Genomic DNA, 20490 nt, shown 5'->3' on the forward strand with positions numbered 1-20490 from the left:
TTACCTAATTTTACCCCATTGTCCACCTTCCTCTGCTTATTCCGTGCCTGACCTGCTTCCCACAGTATGTTTTCTATTGGTTTTGTGCTGCTTGTTTTCTTTGAGCATTTTCAGTGGGCAAGCTGTTTCCTTAATGAATAGTTACTTGTAACAGTAGCACTACAGTCACATTCAGTAGTCATTCCCTTTAAGGACTGTACCAAACCTATAGCTAGCTCTGGTGCAAGGAGAGTGTTCTCAGTTTAGCTAGTCCTGGGATGGAACATGTTGTGTGGGTAGTATGTGAGATGTGCTGGGTATAATGTCAAATTTTGTCAAGACTATAACATAAAGCAGAATTACTTGTTGGCTCTTTTTTTTTGACATATCTCTGATAATAAATGTACTGTAGGTTGAATCAGTGAAGAACTTTCTTGTACTCACTATTGACAGTGTGTAGTAAACAAGTTTGAGCATATACAGATGTGTTTTCTTTCTCTCTGTAGCTTATGGTCGACTGTGTATTTTTATCTGGGTCATAAGTTCTGTCCCTGATAGAGCAACCTTCCTGCAAAATTTCAAGCTCCTGCTCCAGTACAGGAGGCAATAATGCCTCAAGATGTAATCCGTTAATATGGACAAAATGTTTTGCCTTATTTTTGTCTTCAATTCAAAATTTTACATGCAAATAGCTGTGTAAATTCCTTTTCTAGAAACCTTTCATTTGCATTAATGTGCAGTATCATGTTCAACATTAAGAGTTTTTGCCTTACTGAATATTGTGCTTGTCATGAAGCAGTTGTGTTTTGATCTCATTGTGTTTTGTTTCAGATACTCTGAACTTACTGAAGTCCAGCAGCAGCTAATTAGAGAAACACTCATAACATGGCTGCAAGCACAGGTAAGGATGTCCCTTCAGAGCAGTCTTACACAGTAGGCTTATTATTAGGCTGACGTAAGGCATCGAGTGTGGGCTAAATGTTTGATCTGTCACTTGAGTTTAAAGGTGGTTTCCTGAAGATATGTGGCAGCTCATGGTTAAAAGCTTCTGTCATGCTTATCTTTACAACATCGAATTTAAAGAGTTTATTACAAAGAAGGCTGCGCTTGAACTTACTGCTAAATATAAAACTCTTAAGTCAGATAATGATTGTGGTTTAATCAGTTGTGTGTGAAATAAGGGCTATTAAAAGTTTCCCTTTAGAGAGGTATAATCCAGATTCCTGATGTTCCTGAGTGTCTGGAGGAGGAGCAGTAATTCTGTTTTTAAGACCCTGTTGGCTTAACTCCTGGCTACTTAGAATACTAGCCAATGTTTATCAATGAACATCATCGCTCCTCTGTTAATACTATGGTAGAGTACTGGCTACTCTTTCTTGTGGAATTATTACAGTTCCTGTAGCTGAACATGTAGTATCAGTTGGACCCAAGAGATTGCAATTAGCAGAAGCATCAAGTGGACTGATACAAGTCTTTGCCTATACCTGCCATTATCTAGTTGTCATTACACTTCTGTGCTGGAAATCAACATAGTTACTTTGTTTGTAGAAGACTTAAGAGTAGGAAATGGAATATAGTACAACTTGAAAAAAATTGTGAAATGGATTAAATTGTTTTTGTTTTTTCTTTGTGGCAAGCTGTTCCATTAAGGAGGAGTTTATGGAAAATGGGAAGGAGAGAGAGGGAGATTGGTAGTGACAGATTTTTTTTTTTTTTTTCTCCCTGATGAGCTTAGATTTAGAAACTTCCTTTACTGTTCTTAAAGCTAACATCTAATTTAGGCACAAGCTAGCTACAAGAGGACAGTAACTTGCTTTCTGCAAGTTCTTGTTTACTCCTTTCACCAAACTAACAAATTAGCTTTTAGTCTTTGAATAAGTACACTTAATGTCTTAGTACTGAATGAAAGGCTTAGGGCTGTATCACCCAGAGAGAGTGTTTTCTGTTTCATGACAATTTAGCTGAATTTTCTTGAAATCTTGGAAAGGTAAGGCTTTTTATTGATCTCAGCCAGGAAGAGAGAGAGTACATTAATCACTATACAAAGATCAACAAGCATATATGATTCTTCTCTAATTTAGTAAGAATATACAAATAAAATATCTTGTTTCTACTAGATGCTGAATCCCCAGCCTGAGAAGACTTTTATTCGCAACAAAGCAGCACAAGTCTTTGCATTGCTTTTTGTTACTGAATATCTCACAAAATGGCCCAAGTTTTTTTTTGATATTCTATCAGTAGTTGACCTTAATCCACGAGGCGTGGACATGTACCTCAGAATCCTTATGGCTGTTGATGCTGAGCTGGTAGACCGGGATGTTGTTCATACATCAGAGGCAAGTTATTATTTTGCATTAACATTTGCTTTAAATTTCCAAAAAGTTATCTTACTTTAATTAGAGCAGAAGTCTTGCAGAGATGTTGGTTTTTCTTATGGCAACTCTGCCTTAAAGACATTAGTTAGGTGGTTTAAATCCAAAAGCCATATGTTGTTTGTAATGCTTTTTATGATTTCATACTTTTCAGTTAATGTGTTTTTTGCTTGAAGAGCTAGCAAACAAAAACTAATGGACTGAGTTAGCCAATTAAATGTTAGACTGACTTATTTTGAAATGTTAGTTTCTTCTAGTGCCTGTTTTAAGGAGTCCTAACATGGAAAAACTGTTTAATGATCTAGAGGACTTTTGCCCTCTGTCTGCCCTTCTTCAGTGTTTGGGCATTGTGGTAGAAAAAAGAGCAAAAACTAGGGTATTTTGGTTTATTTCTTGCAAGAAAAGAAAGTGCCCTCATTATGATCTGAGTTATTTATCTTACTGGAACAAGTGATGTCTGGTAGTAGATACAAAAGTGCTACTAATTTGACAAGATGCTAATCTATGACAAGACTGATTTATCCTTTTTCTATATTGATAGGAGGCTCGTAGGAACACCTTATTAAAAGATACTATGAGGGAACAGTGCATTCCAAGTTTAGTGGAATCGTGGTACCAAATCCTACAAAACTATCAATATAATAACTCAGAGTTGACATGCCAGTGCCTTGAAGTAGTTGGAGCGTATGTATCCTGGATAGATTTGAGCCTGATAGCCAATGAAAGGTAGGCATCTTTTTGATGTAATATCTTCCCAAAAATAGCCTTGTGTGTGCTGACTGTATTTCTATGGAACAGAATTCAAACTAACCTTTGAGAAAGGACTTCAATTGTGTATAAATCTTGTGAGTTTTGTTTTTGTGGGGGGTGTGTGTGGTGTGTGTGGTTTTTTTTTTTTTTAAAGTGATTGATTTTTCAAGCCAAGCTGATATAATAGCCAAAATAGGCACTACACAGTTTGCTGGGTTCTCCTTAAAATGTACAAAATGCTGAGTTTAGTCAGTACAATAGTTTCAAGCTGTCTTATAAAAAGAAAACATTGTAAACATGCACACAAATAGCATAAAGCTTCTGTACAATGCTACTGCGTATGTATAAAAATAAACTTCTTTTTTTCTCTGAAGGTTTATAAATATGCTGCTAGGTCACATGTCTGTGGAAGTTCTCCGTGAAGAAGCCTGTGATTGTTTGTTTGAAATTGTAAATAAGGGGATGGACCCAATTGACAAAACAAAATTGGTTGAATCTTTATGTCAAGTATTGCAGTCTGCGGGCCTCTTCAGTATTGATCAGGTTTGTATATTGATTTTTACAATAGGAATGAGTCATAGGTTTCTGACAGTTCTTAAGCAAATGAGCAGAAAACTGTAAGTCCACGATTAGGGAGAATCAGTTGTGCTTCTGCATCAAAGCTGAACACTTGTTAACTTTTCTCACATTAAATTACCAGATTGTTATTAATATTCCTTATTCATTTTAAACACACTGCATTTTGTTTGTCCTTAGCATGAGTGTTTTGTTTTTAGAACCAAGGTGTTATGTAACTGCTGCTCTCCTAAAGCACGTTGCGCTTACTGTTAATGCTGCTTCTGTGTGTCGTTGCCTTGAATCTCCTCTTCTGAATGATTCTGTAATAGGTGCTGCAGCCAAGGTGGAGATTTTTAGGGTGAGACATTAGATCAGCTGTGTGTAACTAGGTAGGGAAAGGATCTTTATTACAGGAATATATGCCATTCTGTGTGTCTCAACCATCAGACATGAGGCTAGAAATTCTTATCCTTAAGCTGGAAAAATACACATACTGACCAAACACATTCCCTGGCAGTTGCAGTGTTTAAGGAACAGCTGCTTGCTACCTGCCATGGAGAAAGAGGAACCCGTCCTTATGGAGCTGTGGTCCTTAGCTTGCAAGGCAGTTACCTCCTCATTTTTGAAGCCTTTGTCAAATTTGTATTCCTACTAGAATGCAGAAAATGTGCATTCATTAATTCAAGAGGTGTTCCTCTAAAAATCTTACTTCGGTCTTTCTGAGGAAGGCTTGTTATTCTTTGGTATAGTTATGGCAGGGAGAAAAGCACCCATTTGGAGTGACTGGTCTAGGGATATTTCTCGATTCTGATCAATGTATTTCTGAAAAAGTAAGCCATAAATATTAAATATTAACTCACTCTTACAGGCAGTATTGAAAGTTACTGGTTATCAGTATTTCTGAAGTGAGCTACAGCTGTTAATTCTTTGAAGTTTTCCCATAAAAAGATTTTCCTCTTATACAGCCTAAAATTGATGGTAGGTATGTGTTTCTGCTTTTATTGTGAACCTGTTTCTTGCTGTAAAGTAAAAAGAGAAAAAACCTAATCTGAAGATATGAAGAAAGATACTACTATATAATGGAGGACAGTCAAGTCTGGCATTCCTTTAATTTCTCTCTCCATTCTCTGGGGAAAACAAACCAGATGATTGAACTTTCCATCTAGGAGACAAATGTTGGTTTTACTTCTTCTGTGTACTAGACATGGGTAGTACAGTCTGTAAGGTCATGCCATGTAAGCATGAGCTCATGCTTATGTTTTTAATCTGATGTCTTGTCTTGCAGGAAGATGATGTGGATTTTCTGGCCAGATTTTCAAAGCTGGTCAATGGGATGGGGCAAGCGTTAATAGCTAGTTGGACAAAACTGATAAAAAATGGTGATATGAAGAGTGCTCAGGACACTCTGCAAGCTATTGAAGCAAAAGTGGCCCTAATGTTGCAACTGCTAATTCACGAAGATGACGACATCTCATCTAATATCATTGGCTTTTGTTATGACTACCTTCACATCCTGAAACAAGTAAATATGTCTGACTTCAATTTAACATCACTTTTTGACATATGATTTAGTTTGATTTTTGTGGGAATATATGAATCTCATACTATGTGCAAGCTGACTTGCAAAAATAGCTTTTTGACTAATTAGCATTGAGTATCTTTAATGGCTGTGGTGGTGCTATTTCTACAGTGCTCTTTAGAAATCTGAAGGGATTGGGGTAAATATTGCATTAAGAGGAAAGAAGGCTTGCAAATCACATGACTTAAAAATGCAAACCTGGCTTTTCCTTTTAGACAGTTATAAAAGAGTTACTATATGAAAAATAACACTTGAAATTTATTTTACAGCTTTCTGCACTTTCAGACCAACAAAAAGCTAATGTAGAGGTAAGTATTTTCTTTTTACTAGGGATTCTTTTTTTCAAGAACACATTGGATCAGAATCTTTCATTTTGCTGAAACAAATCATGTTTTCTTTATATGCCTTAAAATATGCATGTGACAACAATTACTAGGGAAGACTTAAAAGTTAGGACAGTATGTTCCATCTTCTAAGTAACTACAGCTGTTTCTTTAAATAGTAAACCTATATTGAATTGTGTATGAAGATAAAAGCTATTTTAGAGCTGGTCTTTCCAAGCGACCCTTGAGCATATGTTGGTAAGCTCCTGTACAGTCTGTACTGTTGATAGAATGATCTTAAATTCAGACAGAGTAAGAGGGTTTTTTTTCCTGAAGCTTTATATTTTTATTAAAACTAATTCCAAAGGATTGGAAGAAGTATGGGGAGAGTTGTCTTAAAATTCAACCCTTGGTGGTATCATAAGTTAAACTTATGAAGGAAGCTGCATTCAAATATAAGTTGCACTTAATGATGAGCAGTTATATGTTAAACACTACATTAAACTATAGATTAAGTGTAAAGTTTATATGCTTGAGTTTATACATAAGCTTAAGTTTATATATAAAGCATTAAGTTTATTAAAGTGCAGTTTTGGAAGTAGTAAACTTGTTTAATTGTTTTCAGCACAGTCCTTTTTTTCATTTATTTCCCCTATACCCTTTTGCACCAATGTGTATGTAGCAATTTAGATGTTGAACGGGGTAGATTGGTGCAGTTGTTTTCTAAGTTAATACAGCTGACATCTGTGATTCCTTTTCCTTTACAAAGAAAACTGAATTCTGTACCCGTTCTAACACGAAAAGTTGAATTTGGATAACTGTGGTCTAGATTATCTTGATCTGGCTTTGTCTAATGTCTGTTTAAATTGGATTAGGTAACATAATAAGAGAAGTTTGATAACATCGCTGAATGTTTTTCTTTTTGTTACCGTCTCTCTCTTGTTCTTATAACTAGATCAAACCAAATTACTACTGCAATGCAGTTAAGACTTAAAATTTGAATGTGTTATTGTCCCCAAATCTGTTATTTTGTTAAACTTGCTTTCATACTAAAGAACTTAGTGTTATGATTATTTATTATTTTTACCGAGCAATTCTTGAGGATTTCTGTTAAACTGAGGACACTAAGTATTCAGCAATAGTCTAAATCTTAGTATTGTCTGTCTTATGCTTTAAATTATGTGCTTAGCAGCATTCCTTTAAAGTTTTGCACCTGAGAAATTCTCACTCTAAACCTGTTCATTATTTGAATGGGAGAAAAAGGCAATCTTGTTTATTGTGCCTTTGAAGTCCAAAGGTTTTATGCATCAGCATTTTTAATTCTTAAAATGACAGGTGTTTCTAAGCATTTCTGGCTACAACCATATCACATTAATGTTTTGCAATTATTTTAGCTCCTTATTATAACTTCTTACAGAGAAGCAGAGACTTCTCACAGATTATGCTGTCACTTGGTGTCAATAGGAAGCCTGATTACTTTCTTGCTATTTGACCATGTTCTTCCTCAAAGTATTACTAGTGTCTATTTCTGCAAGATCACCAAGAATTTGACCTCAGTAACCTCGGTTTAATTCATTGGACCATTTTGCTGTTAAAGAACTTCAGATTTTGCACTTAAAATGAAAAATATACAATCATGATTCATTTGTCAAAGATTTGGTGTTTGTTTGTAATTTCCCTTGTTCTCTTGTTGTTTATTTGTCTGAAATTTATGGCAACCCACATCTAGAACCTCCAGTACTGGAAGAGAGTTGCAACATGCTAATCAAGATCTTGCTGGTATCATCAGCATTGCTATAGTTACAATAAAAGCTGTTTCATACTGAATTTAACCAATATGAAAAGAAAAGGACAGAAGTTTGTTTTTTCACCTGGTAGTAGATATGGAGATGAGGTGCTCTGTAATTCTGATTAAATACCAGTTAGAATTCTACTGAACCTTCTCTAATATTCAGTGAACTCATTCCTTCTAATAGGTAGATGGGTATGTCCTGCCCCATTATTTGTTGCTACTTAATATTCTGTTAGACTACTTTGGTGTCATAGATATAAAAATGATCTGCCTCTGATGCAGTTTTAATTATTCAGAATAGCTTTCTGCCAATTTTGTATATTTAAATTTAATACACATTTTTGTAGGTGCCCCAGAACAAACTTAAAATATAATAGATTTTTAAGTACTATTTTGGCAGTGTGTGTCATCCAATTTCCATCTGTCCTGGAAGCCTGAATGGAATTGTGTACTGCCTGTATTTTAAGCATTAAATCAGAATTCTAAAAACCTGAGTTTGAGACTTGAGTAGAAATGAGATCATCTTTATTGCTATATTAGGACTTGCCAACAGTCCCTACTAAGGTGAAACTGCACATCAGTGCTTTAACTGATCTAACATCTTGCTGCTGCTGAAAAGGGAAGGTTTTGCTTTTGTTACTCGTTTGCTGCTCCTGGCTCTTACTCTTGGATTCTTTGCTGAACCAATTCAGCCTGTTAACCTGTTACTTTCGAGGATGTTGAGCTATTAGAGAAGTTAATGTTAGCTGACCTGCCCCTTTAAAATAGGATCTTGGACAACCTGTTCAGCTTCCTCTGCCTAGTTCAGTCATCTTAACTGTTTTCCTTGTGAACCGACCAGCACAGATTACATGCAGGAAACAAAGCCAGATAATACAGTCAGACTGAGAACTCCAAGTCGTCTATGCTGTTTATCTGGAATGGCATCTGTGTATTGTTTGGATATAATCCATCTGTTTTAATTTGGACTGTTACTTCTGTTAAACCTCTAAAAATAAAATTCAAATGGGATTTAAAGTATTTGTAAATATTTAACACTTTAATGTTTACTGTAGAATTTTAACTTTTTGCTTCTTATCACTTGTCTGCTCCTATGCTCACAGTTCTGTTTTTATCTAGGCAATCATGTTGGCTGTTATGAAGAAGTTGACGTATGATGAAGAATACAATTTTGAAAATGAGGTATTGTGTTACATGAATAAACAGACAAATGCAACTTAAATTGCATGTAGTAAAACTTGCTCGTGCTTTTAAAATCCTTATTTTTTGTAGACTAAGGATTTGAAGGTAGGAAGCAGAAGTCTGTAGGCTGAATTTTCTCCTGTGTGGAAAGCTTTTTTAACCTCTGGGCATGTCTGGATAGGACAAACAACATAGTAAAGGGATATTCAAGCCAGTTTGGTTAACAGAATATTTCTGGCTGCACTTGTGCAGAACTGTTCCTAGGCAAATACAGCTGTGCTGTTAGCTAAACATAACTGTTGAGCTGGCTTGTTCAGTGTGAGTTTGCGCGTTTCTGCACATCACTTCTGTCTTGCAAAAAGACTTGAGAAACATTGTGTAGTGAAACTCTTTGACATGCTGCTTGACCTACTTCAGATAATCAAACCTCTGCAAAAAGAAGCTAAAGCGGGTGGAAGGTCTTTGATTTCACTTTTCTCCCATGCTTACATCTCTGTCTGCCAGCAATAATGGTTGAATATGTTAGACAGACTGACTTTTGCTCCAGGCCCTTTGGAGAGCTATAGTCTTAAAAAGGTTCACTTAAACTTTATGTAGTCCATCATAAATGTTTCTGTCAGTTTAATTTTAAAACTAAGCTGGATGCCAAGAAAAAAAAATCTTTTGAGGAGTGAGTCAGTTTTCAAGAATCGGGTCAATAAGGCTTTGCCAAGAGCGTTCTCTTTCTTGTACTTTTGGCTAGTTTTCAGTTTGGAAAGCCTTTTTAATATGTTTCTGGACTGATTGCAGTGGATCTCAACATTTTACAGCCAGCCAAAACAGGAGCCTGCTGTTATTTTGCAAGAGCATAGGGTGAGAATTATTGAATTCTCTGAGCGTGGTATACTGTTCTTGTATGTACACGTTTTTGATTTAGGTGTAATTATCTGAAACGGCTGTGGATTAATTTAAACAAAAAAATTCACTGACACAAATATTTTGTAGGGTGAAGATGAAGCAATGTTTGTGGAGTACAGAAAACAGTTGAAGCTATTGCTGGACAGACTTGCTCAGGTCTCACCAGAGTTACTGTTGGCATCTGTCCGCAGAGTTTTTAACACTACACTTCAGTAAGTTGGGGTTTTAAACTTGTTTACAGTATTTCCTTAGCTTTTTTTTGTCTCTTGTAACTGTCAGGGTTTGTAACAAACGTAAATGATGTAGAAAGGTGAATCCAAATGATGGAATGAGCTTGTTACAACTTCATAATAAATGCAACTTCGGATAATCTTTTGCTCAGCTGCTTAGAAAGAAAAATCTGTTTTTTGTAACCTTAAATGTCAGCTATTTTTTTTTTCTAGAGATGTTTCTTGATCTTGTGTCATTTACCTATGCAGCAATGGCTATTTGGACAGGTGTTCACTTTACACTTCAAAGAAATGCTTATGAGATGCAGCAAATAATTTTATGTATTACTGCTATCAGAAAACAAAGATTAGATAGGGGGAAAAAAACAAAAGTGAAGTATTTTTTTACAAAATGGGCAGAACGAATCCTGGAAACTATGCATGTAAATAAAGAAACCTTATTACTAGTTTCCTGACTAGGAGGACAGTTATGTGTATACAAATAGAAATCCAGTATTTTTGGTGGCTTCCTTGTACCTTGATCTTTGGTGAGCTCTCTTTTTAAGTGAAGCTGAATGGCTTTTCCACACATCATAGTAGGTGGTTTTGTATGTTGATAAGCACTTCAAGAAATCTGTAGCTTTCAAGTTGGAACTGGTGAAAGTGCTCTGATGGAGAGGTGCTGTGTTTGTGGATAAAATCTTCCAGAAGCATCCTGAAATACTGCCTAGGTCTTATAGTGTTTTTCTTAGCTTAAATCTGTTCTTTTTATGCTGTGCATCTGAAGAAGGTTCAAAAGAAAATATATGGTAGAACTGTTGAGATTGATGATTTTTTTTTTTTTTTTTTTTTTAAAGCTGCTACAGACTAACATGATCTTCGTGTTCTTTCTCTAGGAATTGGCAGACTACACGATTCATGGAAGTAGAAGTAGCAATAAGGCTGCTGTATATGTTGGCTGAGGCTCTTCCTGTATCTCATGGTGCTCACTTCTCTGGTGATGTTACAAAAGCTACAGCTTTACAAGACATGATGAGAACGGTAAGCATGTGTCTTTTGGGAGCTATTTAAAAATGCTAATAAAGACTGGAAAATGTCAGTTCAAATGACTCGTCTTAATTACCAGCATGTCACTTACGTTGTAGTTTGGTGTTATAAATGGTTAAAATACTAACTTGCTAATGCTTTTATTTGTAGCTGGTGACTTCTGGTGTTAGTGCCTATCAACATACATCAGTGACCCTGGAATTCTTTGAAACAGTCGTTAGATATGAAAAATTCTTTTCTGTTGAACCGCAGCACATTCCAACCGTTCTAGTAAGTTTCATCTCATTTACATTTTTGACTAGATAAGTTCTTTAGACTTAGGAAATTTTTTTGTTTTCTGGAAGTCATTAAAGAAGCTGAGTTTCTTAAATTGATGGGTCATCAGCTTCCTCCTTCCTCTCATTTACGGATTCTAAGACTGAGATACTTTCTTGATTTGCAGATGGCGTTTTTAGATCACCGTGGTCTTCGCCATACAAGTCCCAAAGTACGAAGTCGAACAGCTTACCTCTTTTCCAGATTTGTCAAGTCTCTTAAGTGAGTAAAGCTGTTACAAATGTATCCAAATTGCACTGAACTTACCATATGTATGTAGCCCTTCACTGCATCACAGTTGTCATTGAAACAGGCTGGACTTCAAAAGGACTGCAATAAAGTAATATATCAAAACAGTGCTCTAGCAGGGTTATGCTGTTGTGTAATACTATGGTAGCAGTGGAAAAACGTGTCCCAGAATGAAGTACAGGAATACATATGCCTAGCTTGTTTTGATTAGATGTTAAAACTGGTCAAAAATGGAGATGTCTGTCTTGGTTTTTCTCAATGAGCAGAGCTGAGAGTGAGTGGGTCTGGAGACTCTCAAAAGTAACTCTTCCCAGTCCCTGACCAAATCCGAATATTTACAGAAATGATACTAAACTGAAGTTTAGTTAGTGTCTTAGAGCCCTTCAGACAGTCTGGTCCTGTTGGTCTTATTTCACAGGAATGTATTTAGTGTAGAGGCAGGAGCAGCTCTAGGCTGGTTCAGATTTCACAAGGGTCCTATTTTTCAACTGTTAATGAAAATATTTCACTCATCTGAGTGAGGCTATTTATGCTTGTTTAAAAAAAGATGAGGGAAAGAAAGAAATGTTTATTTCCCACTATGCTGTGTATCTGTTTGGCCTACAACAAGCACTGTATCCATAAACCATTTTTTTTCCTACAACAGTGTTATGCTACTTAAAGGCGAGTTCTATATTGAGAAGGTAGTTTAGTGTTTAGCTTTACAACTGAAATAAAATGCCAGGAAACCTGTGCAAATGTACACGCTTCTAAATAGTGTTATGTACTTGTGTTTTACTTCAGTAAGCAAATGAACCCCTTTATTGAAGATGTTCTGAATAGAATACAAGACCTGCTGGAACTTTCTCCTCCTGTGAGTATTTACAGCAAGTTTTTGTAATAAATGAGGCTTGCACTTACTTATTGGTGTGCCTGAGTACTTACTGAATTGTAAGCTTAGCACACAAACATTTAAACACAAATAATTGGCCTGCTTTTTTGGTGTGAGATCACTTGCATGTTTAAATTTGTACCTAATTTTAATAATCTTGCTTATGCGCATTTCTGGGAACATAGGCTATATATGTGTATATATATGTATGCATATATAAGACTATCTGTCTGAATTGTATAAAAATAGTTGTTCGACTCTGTTTTCACCTGTACTTGACACTTCTATAATACTTTAGTAGCAAGAGAATAAAACTATTGTAAATGTACTATAAAGAATTACTTAAGCATTATTAAAGAGCAGTATCTTTAAACTTTGAGAAGGCAACTTTGATAAAGGACATTTAGTGAATTATGCCTGTTATCTTCCATTTTAGGAAAATGGTTACCAGGCTCTGTTAAGCAGTGATGATCAACTTTTCATTTATGAAACAGCTGGAGTATTAATAGTTAACAGCGAATACTCTGCAGAAAGAAAACAGGTTCTAATGAGGAATTTGTTGACTCCACTGATGGAGAAGTTCAAAGTATTGTTAGAAAAGCTCATGATGGCACAAGACGAGGACAGACAGATGGCACTGGCTGACTGCCTCAATCATGCCGTTGGGTTTGCTAGGTAGGTACAGCACAGCGAGTGTGTGTGTGTTTCTGGTTTGAGTAAAAGGGAAATATAAAGGATTTATTGGGAGGAGGGGCTGAGTTTCTACCTGTGCTTTATTGACCTAGAAAATCGTCAGTGGTTGTAGCATTTCTTATGGTAGCCCAGACTATGAGTTTAGTCCCCTTAGAAAAGGCTGCTATGGATGTAGATACAGAAAATATTGAGCAAGTTTTTAACAAAACAGCATATATTCCCTTCATCAAAGAGTTGTGTGGAGGTATTCTAATCATATGTTGTTTGTGAATTGTTAGAATTAATTCTCCAAAAACTACCAAAGTGTAGCTACTTCATATTCTATAGTTCTATTAATTACTTCCACTGTTTGGCTCCCATTTAATGAAATGTAACATTCTAGTTTAGTGCATGGGTTTTAAAAAGCGTATGTTGTTCTTGGTAGTGTTGTTTCTTCATTGTAGTGGAACGTGGGCTTATATATACCTTGGTGTATTGCTTTTACAGCCGAACCAGCAAGGCTTTCAGCAATAAGCAAACTGTAAAACAATGTGGCTGCTCAGAGGTTTATCTGGACTGCTTACAAACATTTTTGCCAGCTCTCAGTTGTCCATTACAAAAAGAAGTTCTGAGAAGTGGTGTCCGCACTTTCCTTCACCGCATGATTATTTGCCTAGAGGAAGAAGTTCTTCCATTTATTCCTTCTGCCTCTGAACACATGCTTAAAGATTGCGAAGCAAAAGATCTTCAAGAATTCATTCCTCTTATAAACCAAATAACAGCCAAGTTTAAGGTATGGTATTGCATAAGCTTTCCAGGGTCAAAGTGTTGCCAATGTCTCCTCTTTTCTGTTTTCAGAAAAACAGCTGTGTGTCAGAACCTTATCTCATAATTAATAAATAAGTGTATTTCTAAGGCTGCTACTGGGAAACATAGTCTTTAACCACAGTTGTGTGTTGCTGGACAATATGTTAAAACAAAAGATCCTAGCTTCAGTAGTCTCCCCTTGAATACTTGCAAGGTACAGTAAAGAGGAGACTAAAGATAAAACCTTGCTTAAGTGTTAAGAAATTACTATCTGAGTTGCCTCTTAATGGAACTCTAGGGTATGAGCACACACCTTCAGTTTTTCGGTTTGTAAGTGTTCAACTAGTTTAGTGCCCTTACATATATTTCTCACTGCAAGTGGGACACAAATCACAAGTTTATTCCGTAATGCCAGTAGTATTTCAGCTCAGGAAAACTTTTTTTAAGCAGTCTTTAAAGAGAAGTCCTACAAAAGGTGGCCTGCTGCCAGTTTTAACATTGAGAGATGCATTTTCTGTAACTACAGTGACTTTGCAATAGCCTCCCTTCATATTTCGGGGAATTTGAAATAGTGTCTATCTGAACAGAAGGATAAGAAATCCTGAAAAAGCTGCTGTTCTTAGTCAGGATGAGACTAGGCAGGACTAGAAATTTTTGTGCAAAAGACTTGAAATAAGTGGCGTGTAAGTCAAGATGCAGTAATGCTCATGGTGATCCTGATGTGACTCGCTTTGTTATAAGTAGTTGGTACATGAAAATGCTGACTCTGAATCAAAGCTGAGAATTGTAACAAGCCCTTAAATTCTAATTTCAAAATGTTCAATTTCTGTAACTGAGTTGATATCCTCTTCCAATCTCCACAGGCACAAGTTTCACCTTTTCTGCAACAGATGTTTATGCCACTACTTCATGCTATTTTTGAGGTGTTGCTCCTTCCAGCAGAAGAAAATGACCAGTCTGCTGCTTTAGAAAAACAAATGCTACGGAGGAGTTACTTTGCTTTTCTGCAGACAGTAACTGGCAGTGGAATGAGTGAAGTCATAGCTAATCAAGGTAAGTAGTTCACTTGCTCAAAGGATTGTACTATGGTTATTCTCATCTATGTTTTGTCTACTAAGATCAATAGCCTAGTTCCTATCAAGTACTATTAACTATGTTAAGGTAGAATGGACTAGCATAAATACAGTATTCAGCTTACCTGTTGTGTAAGAATTTGGGTTTGTGGAATCTAGCTATAATAGGCGCATTCTTCCTATTGATCTTTTCAGCTTATGTGTGATCACTGAGTTTATAAGGAATGGTATATAAATAGATCTTCATGCATCATTGTACTTGATTGGTGAATCAGAGATCATACAGTATATAACGATGTATAGCAACGTTCAAACTGTTGGCCAAGACCACTCACAGCTGCCAGTATCCATTGTGGTGTTCATTTTCTGAAGGATATCTTAATATTTCTCTAATATTATATTACTATCACCTGATCGTGTTTTCTATGGTAGAAGGCATCATATAACTTATAGATGTAGTTACCAGGTTTTCCTCACCCTTAGTTGCCAAACGCACATAATACTTTTTATAGCAGGAATTTGAAGCCGAATGTCCAGTTGCTTGATTCCTTAAGTAATTGTCTCAGTTTGTATTCCATCCAAATGGCTTGAAGCTTTAAAGGTGATGAGGTGGAGCTTGGACTTTGTTCCCCCATCCTAAAATGATGGTAATACCTGTGGGAAAGGAAAGGGTGACATTAAGTAGTAGTGAGAGCTTTCTTGAGAGAGGCACTTAGGTAGTTGTGATGGGCCAAGACATTTTTAAAGGATTCAGAGATAAGTATAGATGCAGCACATAAATTTGAAGTGTGATTAAAATATCTTTCCATATATTGGAAGATAACTGAACTACTTCAGTGCTGCTGAGTTTTAATTAACTCCTCTATGTTTGGATAGAGATGAGAAAACTTGTATTTGTAAGCAGGTTAAAGTACCCTCTCACCTTTGAGTGTATTAAAGGCCAGAAGAGCAATTAAAATTTCCAAACTTAAAAAAAAATAAAACCAAAAAACACAGCAACCAAACAATTGTAACCTAAATAAGAGTTGTCTTACATCGTAGGGGAAACTTCCCAAAAATATTTGAGATTTGTGCAAAAAAGAGCTATTTTGAAGTTGAAGCATGTCTTCCAGGTCAGTATTTATATAAAATAGTGTAAGAATACTGAAACATTTTAGGCTGCAAGTTGAAATGACAAGCTCATTTTAATGTGTTCAAGGTGCAGAGAATGTGGAGCGTGTGTTGTTCACTGTCATTCAAGGAGCGGTGGATTACCCAGATCCTATTGCACAGAAGACCTGTTTTATTATTCTTTCTAAGTTGGTGGAGCTTTGGGGTAGGTCCGTCTTCCCATAATTCCTTTGCAGCTGCTACTAACCATGAAGCAGTAATAGAACATGGAATGTTATTTTTCTTCTCAGGAGGTAAAGATGGCCCAGTAGGTTTTGCAGACTTTGTCTACAAGCACATCGTTCCTGCATGTTTCTTAGCACCTTTGAAGCAAACGTTTGACTTAGCAGATGCCCAGACAGTATTGGTGTGTATTATGGACTTTTTTTTTTTTTGCTTTCATTCTTGTGGGACAGATTCAATCTAAGAAACCTGCAATGGCCATGTGGTATCAAAGACCGTTGTCTCACAAATAAAATCCCTTATGTTTTTTATTGAGGTACCTGAATGATTAATTATTGAATATTGTGGTATTGTATTCTGTAGTTCACTTTTGCTCAAAATCAAGCTAGAGAATTGCAGATCTACATATTAAACATTGACCTTATTAAGTAATGTTCAGTGAAAGTGAATGCACACAGGTGGCTCTTCTTCAGTTCATTTTGGGTTCAGCTGTGACAAATTTTTCTAGTTGGAGTGAAACAAAAATTGGAAGGTTGAGGCTGTTATTGTTGTGTGAGGGGAAAATGAGAGAGTAATGGCATAAACTAGCCCTTGTTTTTGGCCTTGTTATGTTCCTTGGCTTTAAATAGGTAACGAATAGACTAATTGAAGTCTTAATGTTATGTATTACATTGCAGGCTTTATCAGAATGTGCAGTGACGTTAAAAACAATTCATCTCAAAAGGGTAAGCCTAATAATACTTTGCAGGGGATAACTCTTGCGTGTTTCTTTCCAGTGTTTTTATCAATTTCTAAAAATTAGATACTTACTAAGATGAATTGCTACTTGACTTTAATATAAATAATAGGATTACTATAATGCTGTGTAGGGATACGGGATCCAGTAGTTCTGCCCCTTGATAATTTACTGCAAAATACCGACTCTTCCTTAAGGAGAAGAATCTGCTTGCTGATTGTTACTGTGTTTAATCAATCAATTGGCATTCTTCCACTTTTCAGTGTAGTACTTAAACTGATGTAAATGAGCAATTAATGATGTACTATAGAGTATTTCTGTGAAAACGAAAGGTATCTTTCGATGTGTAGGAGACTAGGTTGAAAAACATTTATGAAAAAAAATGAATTTTGCGTTGTCTAATGACTAAAACACTATAGTGTATTTCCATTTTTAATGGGAAACGAAACAATGTCTGCGTTTGTGTTGCTGTTTCCTGTTCTACCCTTTAACTTGCTGGCTAACTTTTCCGTCAAATGCAAGTAAAAGTCACAACTATACAAAAATCATAAGAAGTTATTTATAAACTGGCAGAGAAGAGATTGTTTTAATTGAGGAGAGCTTTTGGGTTTGTTCCTTTTTCCCCGAAAGCAATTAAGAGCTAAATCTGTAGGAAATCAAGCTTTGGTAAATGAAATAACTTCCTATTACAAATACTGTTTCTTTTAACACTACTGATACAAATAAGAAAATTATAAGAAAATGGTCTGAAATCTTCTTTTCCCCTCATGTGAACCATATACCATGTTCTAGTTCTAGGATAACTTATGCCTGAATTAATAAAGTTGATTCACTTTCCTCTGGTAGATGTACTGTGTTTATATACTGCCAGTGTACAGTAATCCCTCTTGTGATGTGAGGTATCTGATAAATTCAGATAAAGAAAACAAACTAATGTGTTAACCAAAACAGACCTATCTGTCTGCTGCTCTCAAAGGTTTGGACGTTCAATTTTATTACTGTTTAGTCTACTGCAAATCACATAGTCAATGTTACAAGAAGAAAAACACTATGTTCAAGGGTACTTGGCTACTAAATTTCACGATGGGAGTAGAACGGTAAAGCCGTTGGCAGATACTAATTGCCAGATTTTTTTTTTTTTTGGCTTTCACATGTCAGATAGTGAAATTAGGGGCCTTCTTACTTAACTGACTTTTACAGATAATGTTTTATGAACTGACTGGCTGTCTCGTAATTCTTGTTTCAGTGCAGCTTGCAGTGCATTCTTCTGTTATGTAACAAAATGTAACAAATTGTAGTAGAATCCTTAAAACCAAGGTTAACAAGTGTTTCTATTTGCTAACAGCTGAGAATAGCATGAGCATTTGGTATTTGTTGTGCACAACTTCTCTGTTAAAGTCAAGTATACCACCTGTTTTCAAACTCTTCTGTACCATACAGTATAGGGCTATGACTTCCTGTATGTATGAAAATATACTTGAACAGATTGTGTACTGCTTTTCTTTAGGGTCCTGAGTGCGTTCAGTATCTTCAGCAAGAGTATTTGCCTTCTTTGCAAGTAGCTCCTGAGATAATTCAGGTAGGAATTCTTGAGGAAAGAGTATCAGAATACTTAGCGTAATAACTCAAAAGAAAAATGAAGAATGTTGAATGTATAGGAAGTATGATGATAAAAGCTGTATTGAACACTACAGAAACTTAAGCCACAGCACCGGTTCTACTGTCAAAAATTATGTCAACATTAAATGTGTGTTTTGTGTGCTTATTTTGGAGTAGTGTAAGTGAAACTTTACACCTGACCATTATCTCAACATTAAGCATTGCTAGCCATATGGGTAAGCATTGCCATGAAGAAATTGTTAGATAAACGCTGACAAATTAATTGCAACTAATTTGGATACTATAGTAATTGGGTTTGCTGCATTAGGAGACAACTGTACCTGTGATAAAACTTTAACTGTAGAACTTGGAAGTGGCGTTAAATATTTGCAAGGAGCAAGTGTGTTATCTCTTGCTGGTGCCCAATTGTTTTCTGATCCAAGATTATAACTTTTTCAAGTGACAGACATTCTGCTGTAGTCTAGAGCCTCTTAGCGTGTACATAATGCTGAAGTGTAAATGTTCCTCTGAAGTATTCATTTCAAAGCCACCAAAAGTTACTGGAAAAGTTCAAGGTTTAGAATCTGCTTGATTGCAGTCCTCGTAGATAGTCCTGTTTCTGTCTGTTCAGCTAAAAGTGAATGTGATATCCTGTATTTGAAAATCCAATGTTTTTCACCCTGGAATGCACTTGTCCTGTCATAGCCTATTGCAATTTTTTATCCATGACATGCTTTTCTTTGGTTGCCCATTAGGGAAAATACAAACTAATACCACTGACTTTACATACAAGGTGTATTCTATATTCTCTTAACATATCTCAGGTTGTCTTGTTGCTTTATTTAGTATTTCTTTATTCTCTCTTACAGGAATTCTGTCAAGCACTTCAGCAGCCTGATGCTAAAGTTTTTAAAAATTACTTAAAGGTAAGGACTTTTCTTCTTTAAATAGCTTTTAATTGTATTTGAACTTCGTCACACATTTCACTTGTGATAGTGACCTGAAGTAAAATTGAAATATTGAATTATTTAATAGGTTTTAGCTATAAGGAATCTCTAAATAGTAAAAGCAGTTATTTTGAAAGAAAGAGCAAACAACAACAAACCTGCATCTGTAAAGTTGTCACATTTCCTCAATAGCTTGATATTCTCATGGGATATGTTTAATAGTTGAAACAGCAAAAAAGTGATGCTATGATTGCAGAGAATGTGTCAGAATGCTTCATTTTCAAGGGTGTGAGTCTAATCAAATAGCACAAGTCACAGCCTTGAACCTTAATGTGTTAACCAGTATGTTAAACAAGAAAATGAGCTCTGTCAAACTAATTATCTTACACCTCAACCATTCAATGTCTTGTATTTCCTTTGTCTTAAAATGTTGGTTTTATTTTTTAATAAATTTTAACAGGTATTCTTCCAGAGAGCGAAGCCCTAAGGAAAGTACTGGAATCTCATGTACCTGTTTCCATAATCCAGAACCCTGGTTGTTAATTTATAAGAACGCTAACTCTTGTGCCATTCAAACTGGTTTTGTTTTTAAGACATGTTGCTTTGTGCTCACATCAGTACATATTTTAGCCTTTCACAAAAAAGAGAAATGCAAATCCCCTACTTGTGTCTCAAACATGAAGGTATGTGACGTGAAAAATTATCTGTATACCTACACAAACCTTTATGTATAGGATGATTTAAGCTTATGCTGTAACACATACAGCAATGAAATGACACTTATTTTTGAAATTAAATGTAAAAATCCCGTCAGACCATAGCAATGGTTATTAAAATGTGTACATTTTTGATACCGAGTAAAATGTTTTCATAAGACAAAATTCATTTGTTCATGTATGGTGACATGAAAATAAAACAATCAAAGTCATTCTTGTAGATAGTCACTTCATTGAAGTTGTCTTAATGATAAAATATATATATATACCTCCTATAAAACAGATTGGTTTAATAAATGATTTCATTTAAAAGTAGCATCTGGTTCTATCTTTTTTATAAAACAAAATAAAATTTTATCCAGTGACATGTTAAGTCTCTTTGAATCATTTTGGTTGAATCTTTAAAAGCTGCAGCATTCTTTAACCTCCTGGCTGTTAAATTTGAGCAGAACATGGCATTTTTTTCTGATGTTTAGACAATAAAT

The 20490-nt window shown here is 35.6% G+C and overlaps 1 protein-coding gene across 2 annotated transcripts in view; it reads left to right on the forward strand.

Moving 5' to 3' along the window:
* Window positions 1-20287, forward strand: part of XPOT (exportin for tRNA) — a 29357-nt gene extending 9070 nt beyond the window's left edge. For both annotated transcript variants that reach the window (XM_065658265.1, XM_065658264.1), the window contains exons 5-25: window positions 811-880; window positions 2097-2315; window positions 2893-3077; window positions 3476-3644; window positions 4945-5181; window positions 5508-5546; window positions 8473-8535; window positions 9520-9644; window positions 10538-10682; window positions 10839-10958; window positions 11131-11225; window positions 12036-12105; window positions 12560-12798; window positions 13303-13588; window positions 14466-14655; window positions 15874-15990; window positions 16076-16191; window positions 16685-16732; window positions 18251-18322; window positions 19212-19268; window positions 19750-20287. In XM_065658265.1, coding sequence (XP_065514337.1) covers window positions 811-880; window positions 2097-2315; window positions 2893-3077; window positions 3476-3644; window positions 4945-5181; window positions 5508-5546; window positions 8473-8535; window positions 9520-9644; window positions 10538-10682; window positions 10839-10958; window positions 11131-11225; window positions 12036-12105; window positions 12560-12798; window positions 13303-13588; window positions 14466-14655; window positions 15874-15990; window positions 16076-16191; window positions 16685-16732; window positions 18251-18322; window positions 19212-19268; window positions 19750-19776 — 2689 coding nt within the window. In that variant the 3' untranslated portion in view covers window positions 19777-20287. The remainder of the gene's footprint in view (window positions 1-810; window positions 881-2096; window positions 2316-2892; window positions 3078-3475; window positions 3645-4944; window positions 5182-5507; window positions 5547-8472; window positions 8536-9519; window positions 9645-10537; window positions 10683-10838; window positions 10959-11130; window positions 11226-12035; window positions 12106-12559; window positions 12799-13302; window positions 13589-14465; window positions 14656-15873; window positions 15991-16075; window positions 16192-16684; window positions 16733-18250; window positions 18323-19211; window positions 19269-19749) is intronic.
* The last annotated feature ends 203 nt before the right edge of the window (window positions 20288-20490 follow it).

The sequence above is a fragment of the Caloenas nicobarica genome, chromosome 1 (assembly GCF_036013445.1).
Source record: "Caloenas nicobarica isolate bCalNic1 chromosome 1, bCalNic1.hap1, whole genome shotgun sequence".
NCBI lineage: Eukaryota > Metazoa > Chordata > Aves > Columbiformes > Columbidae > Caloenas > Caloenas nicobarica.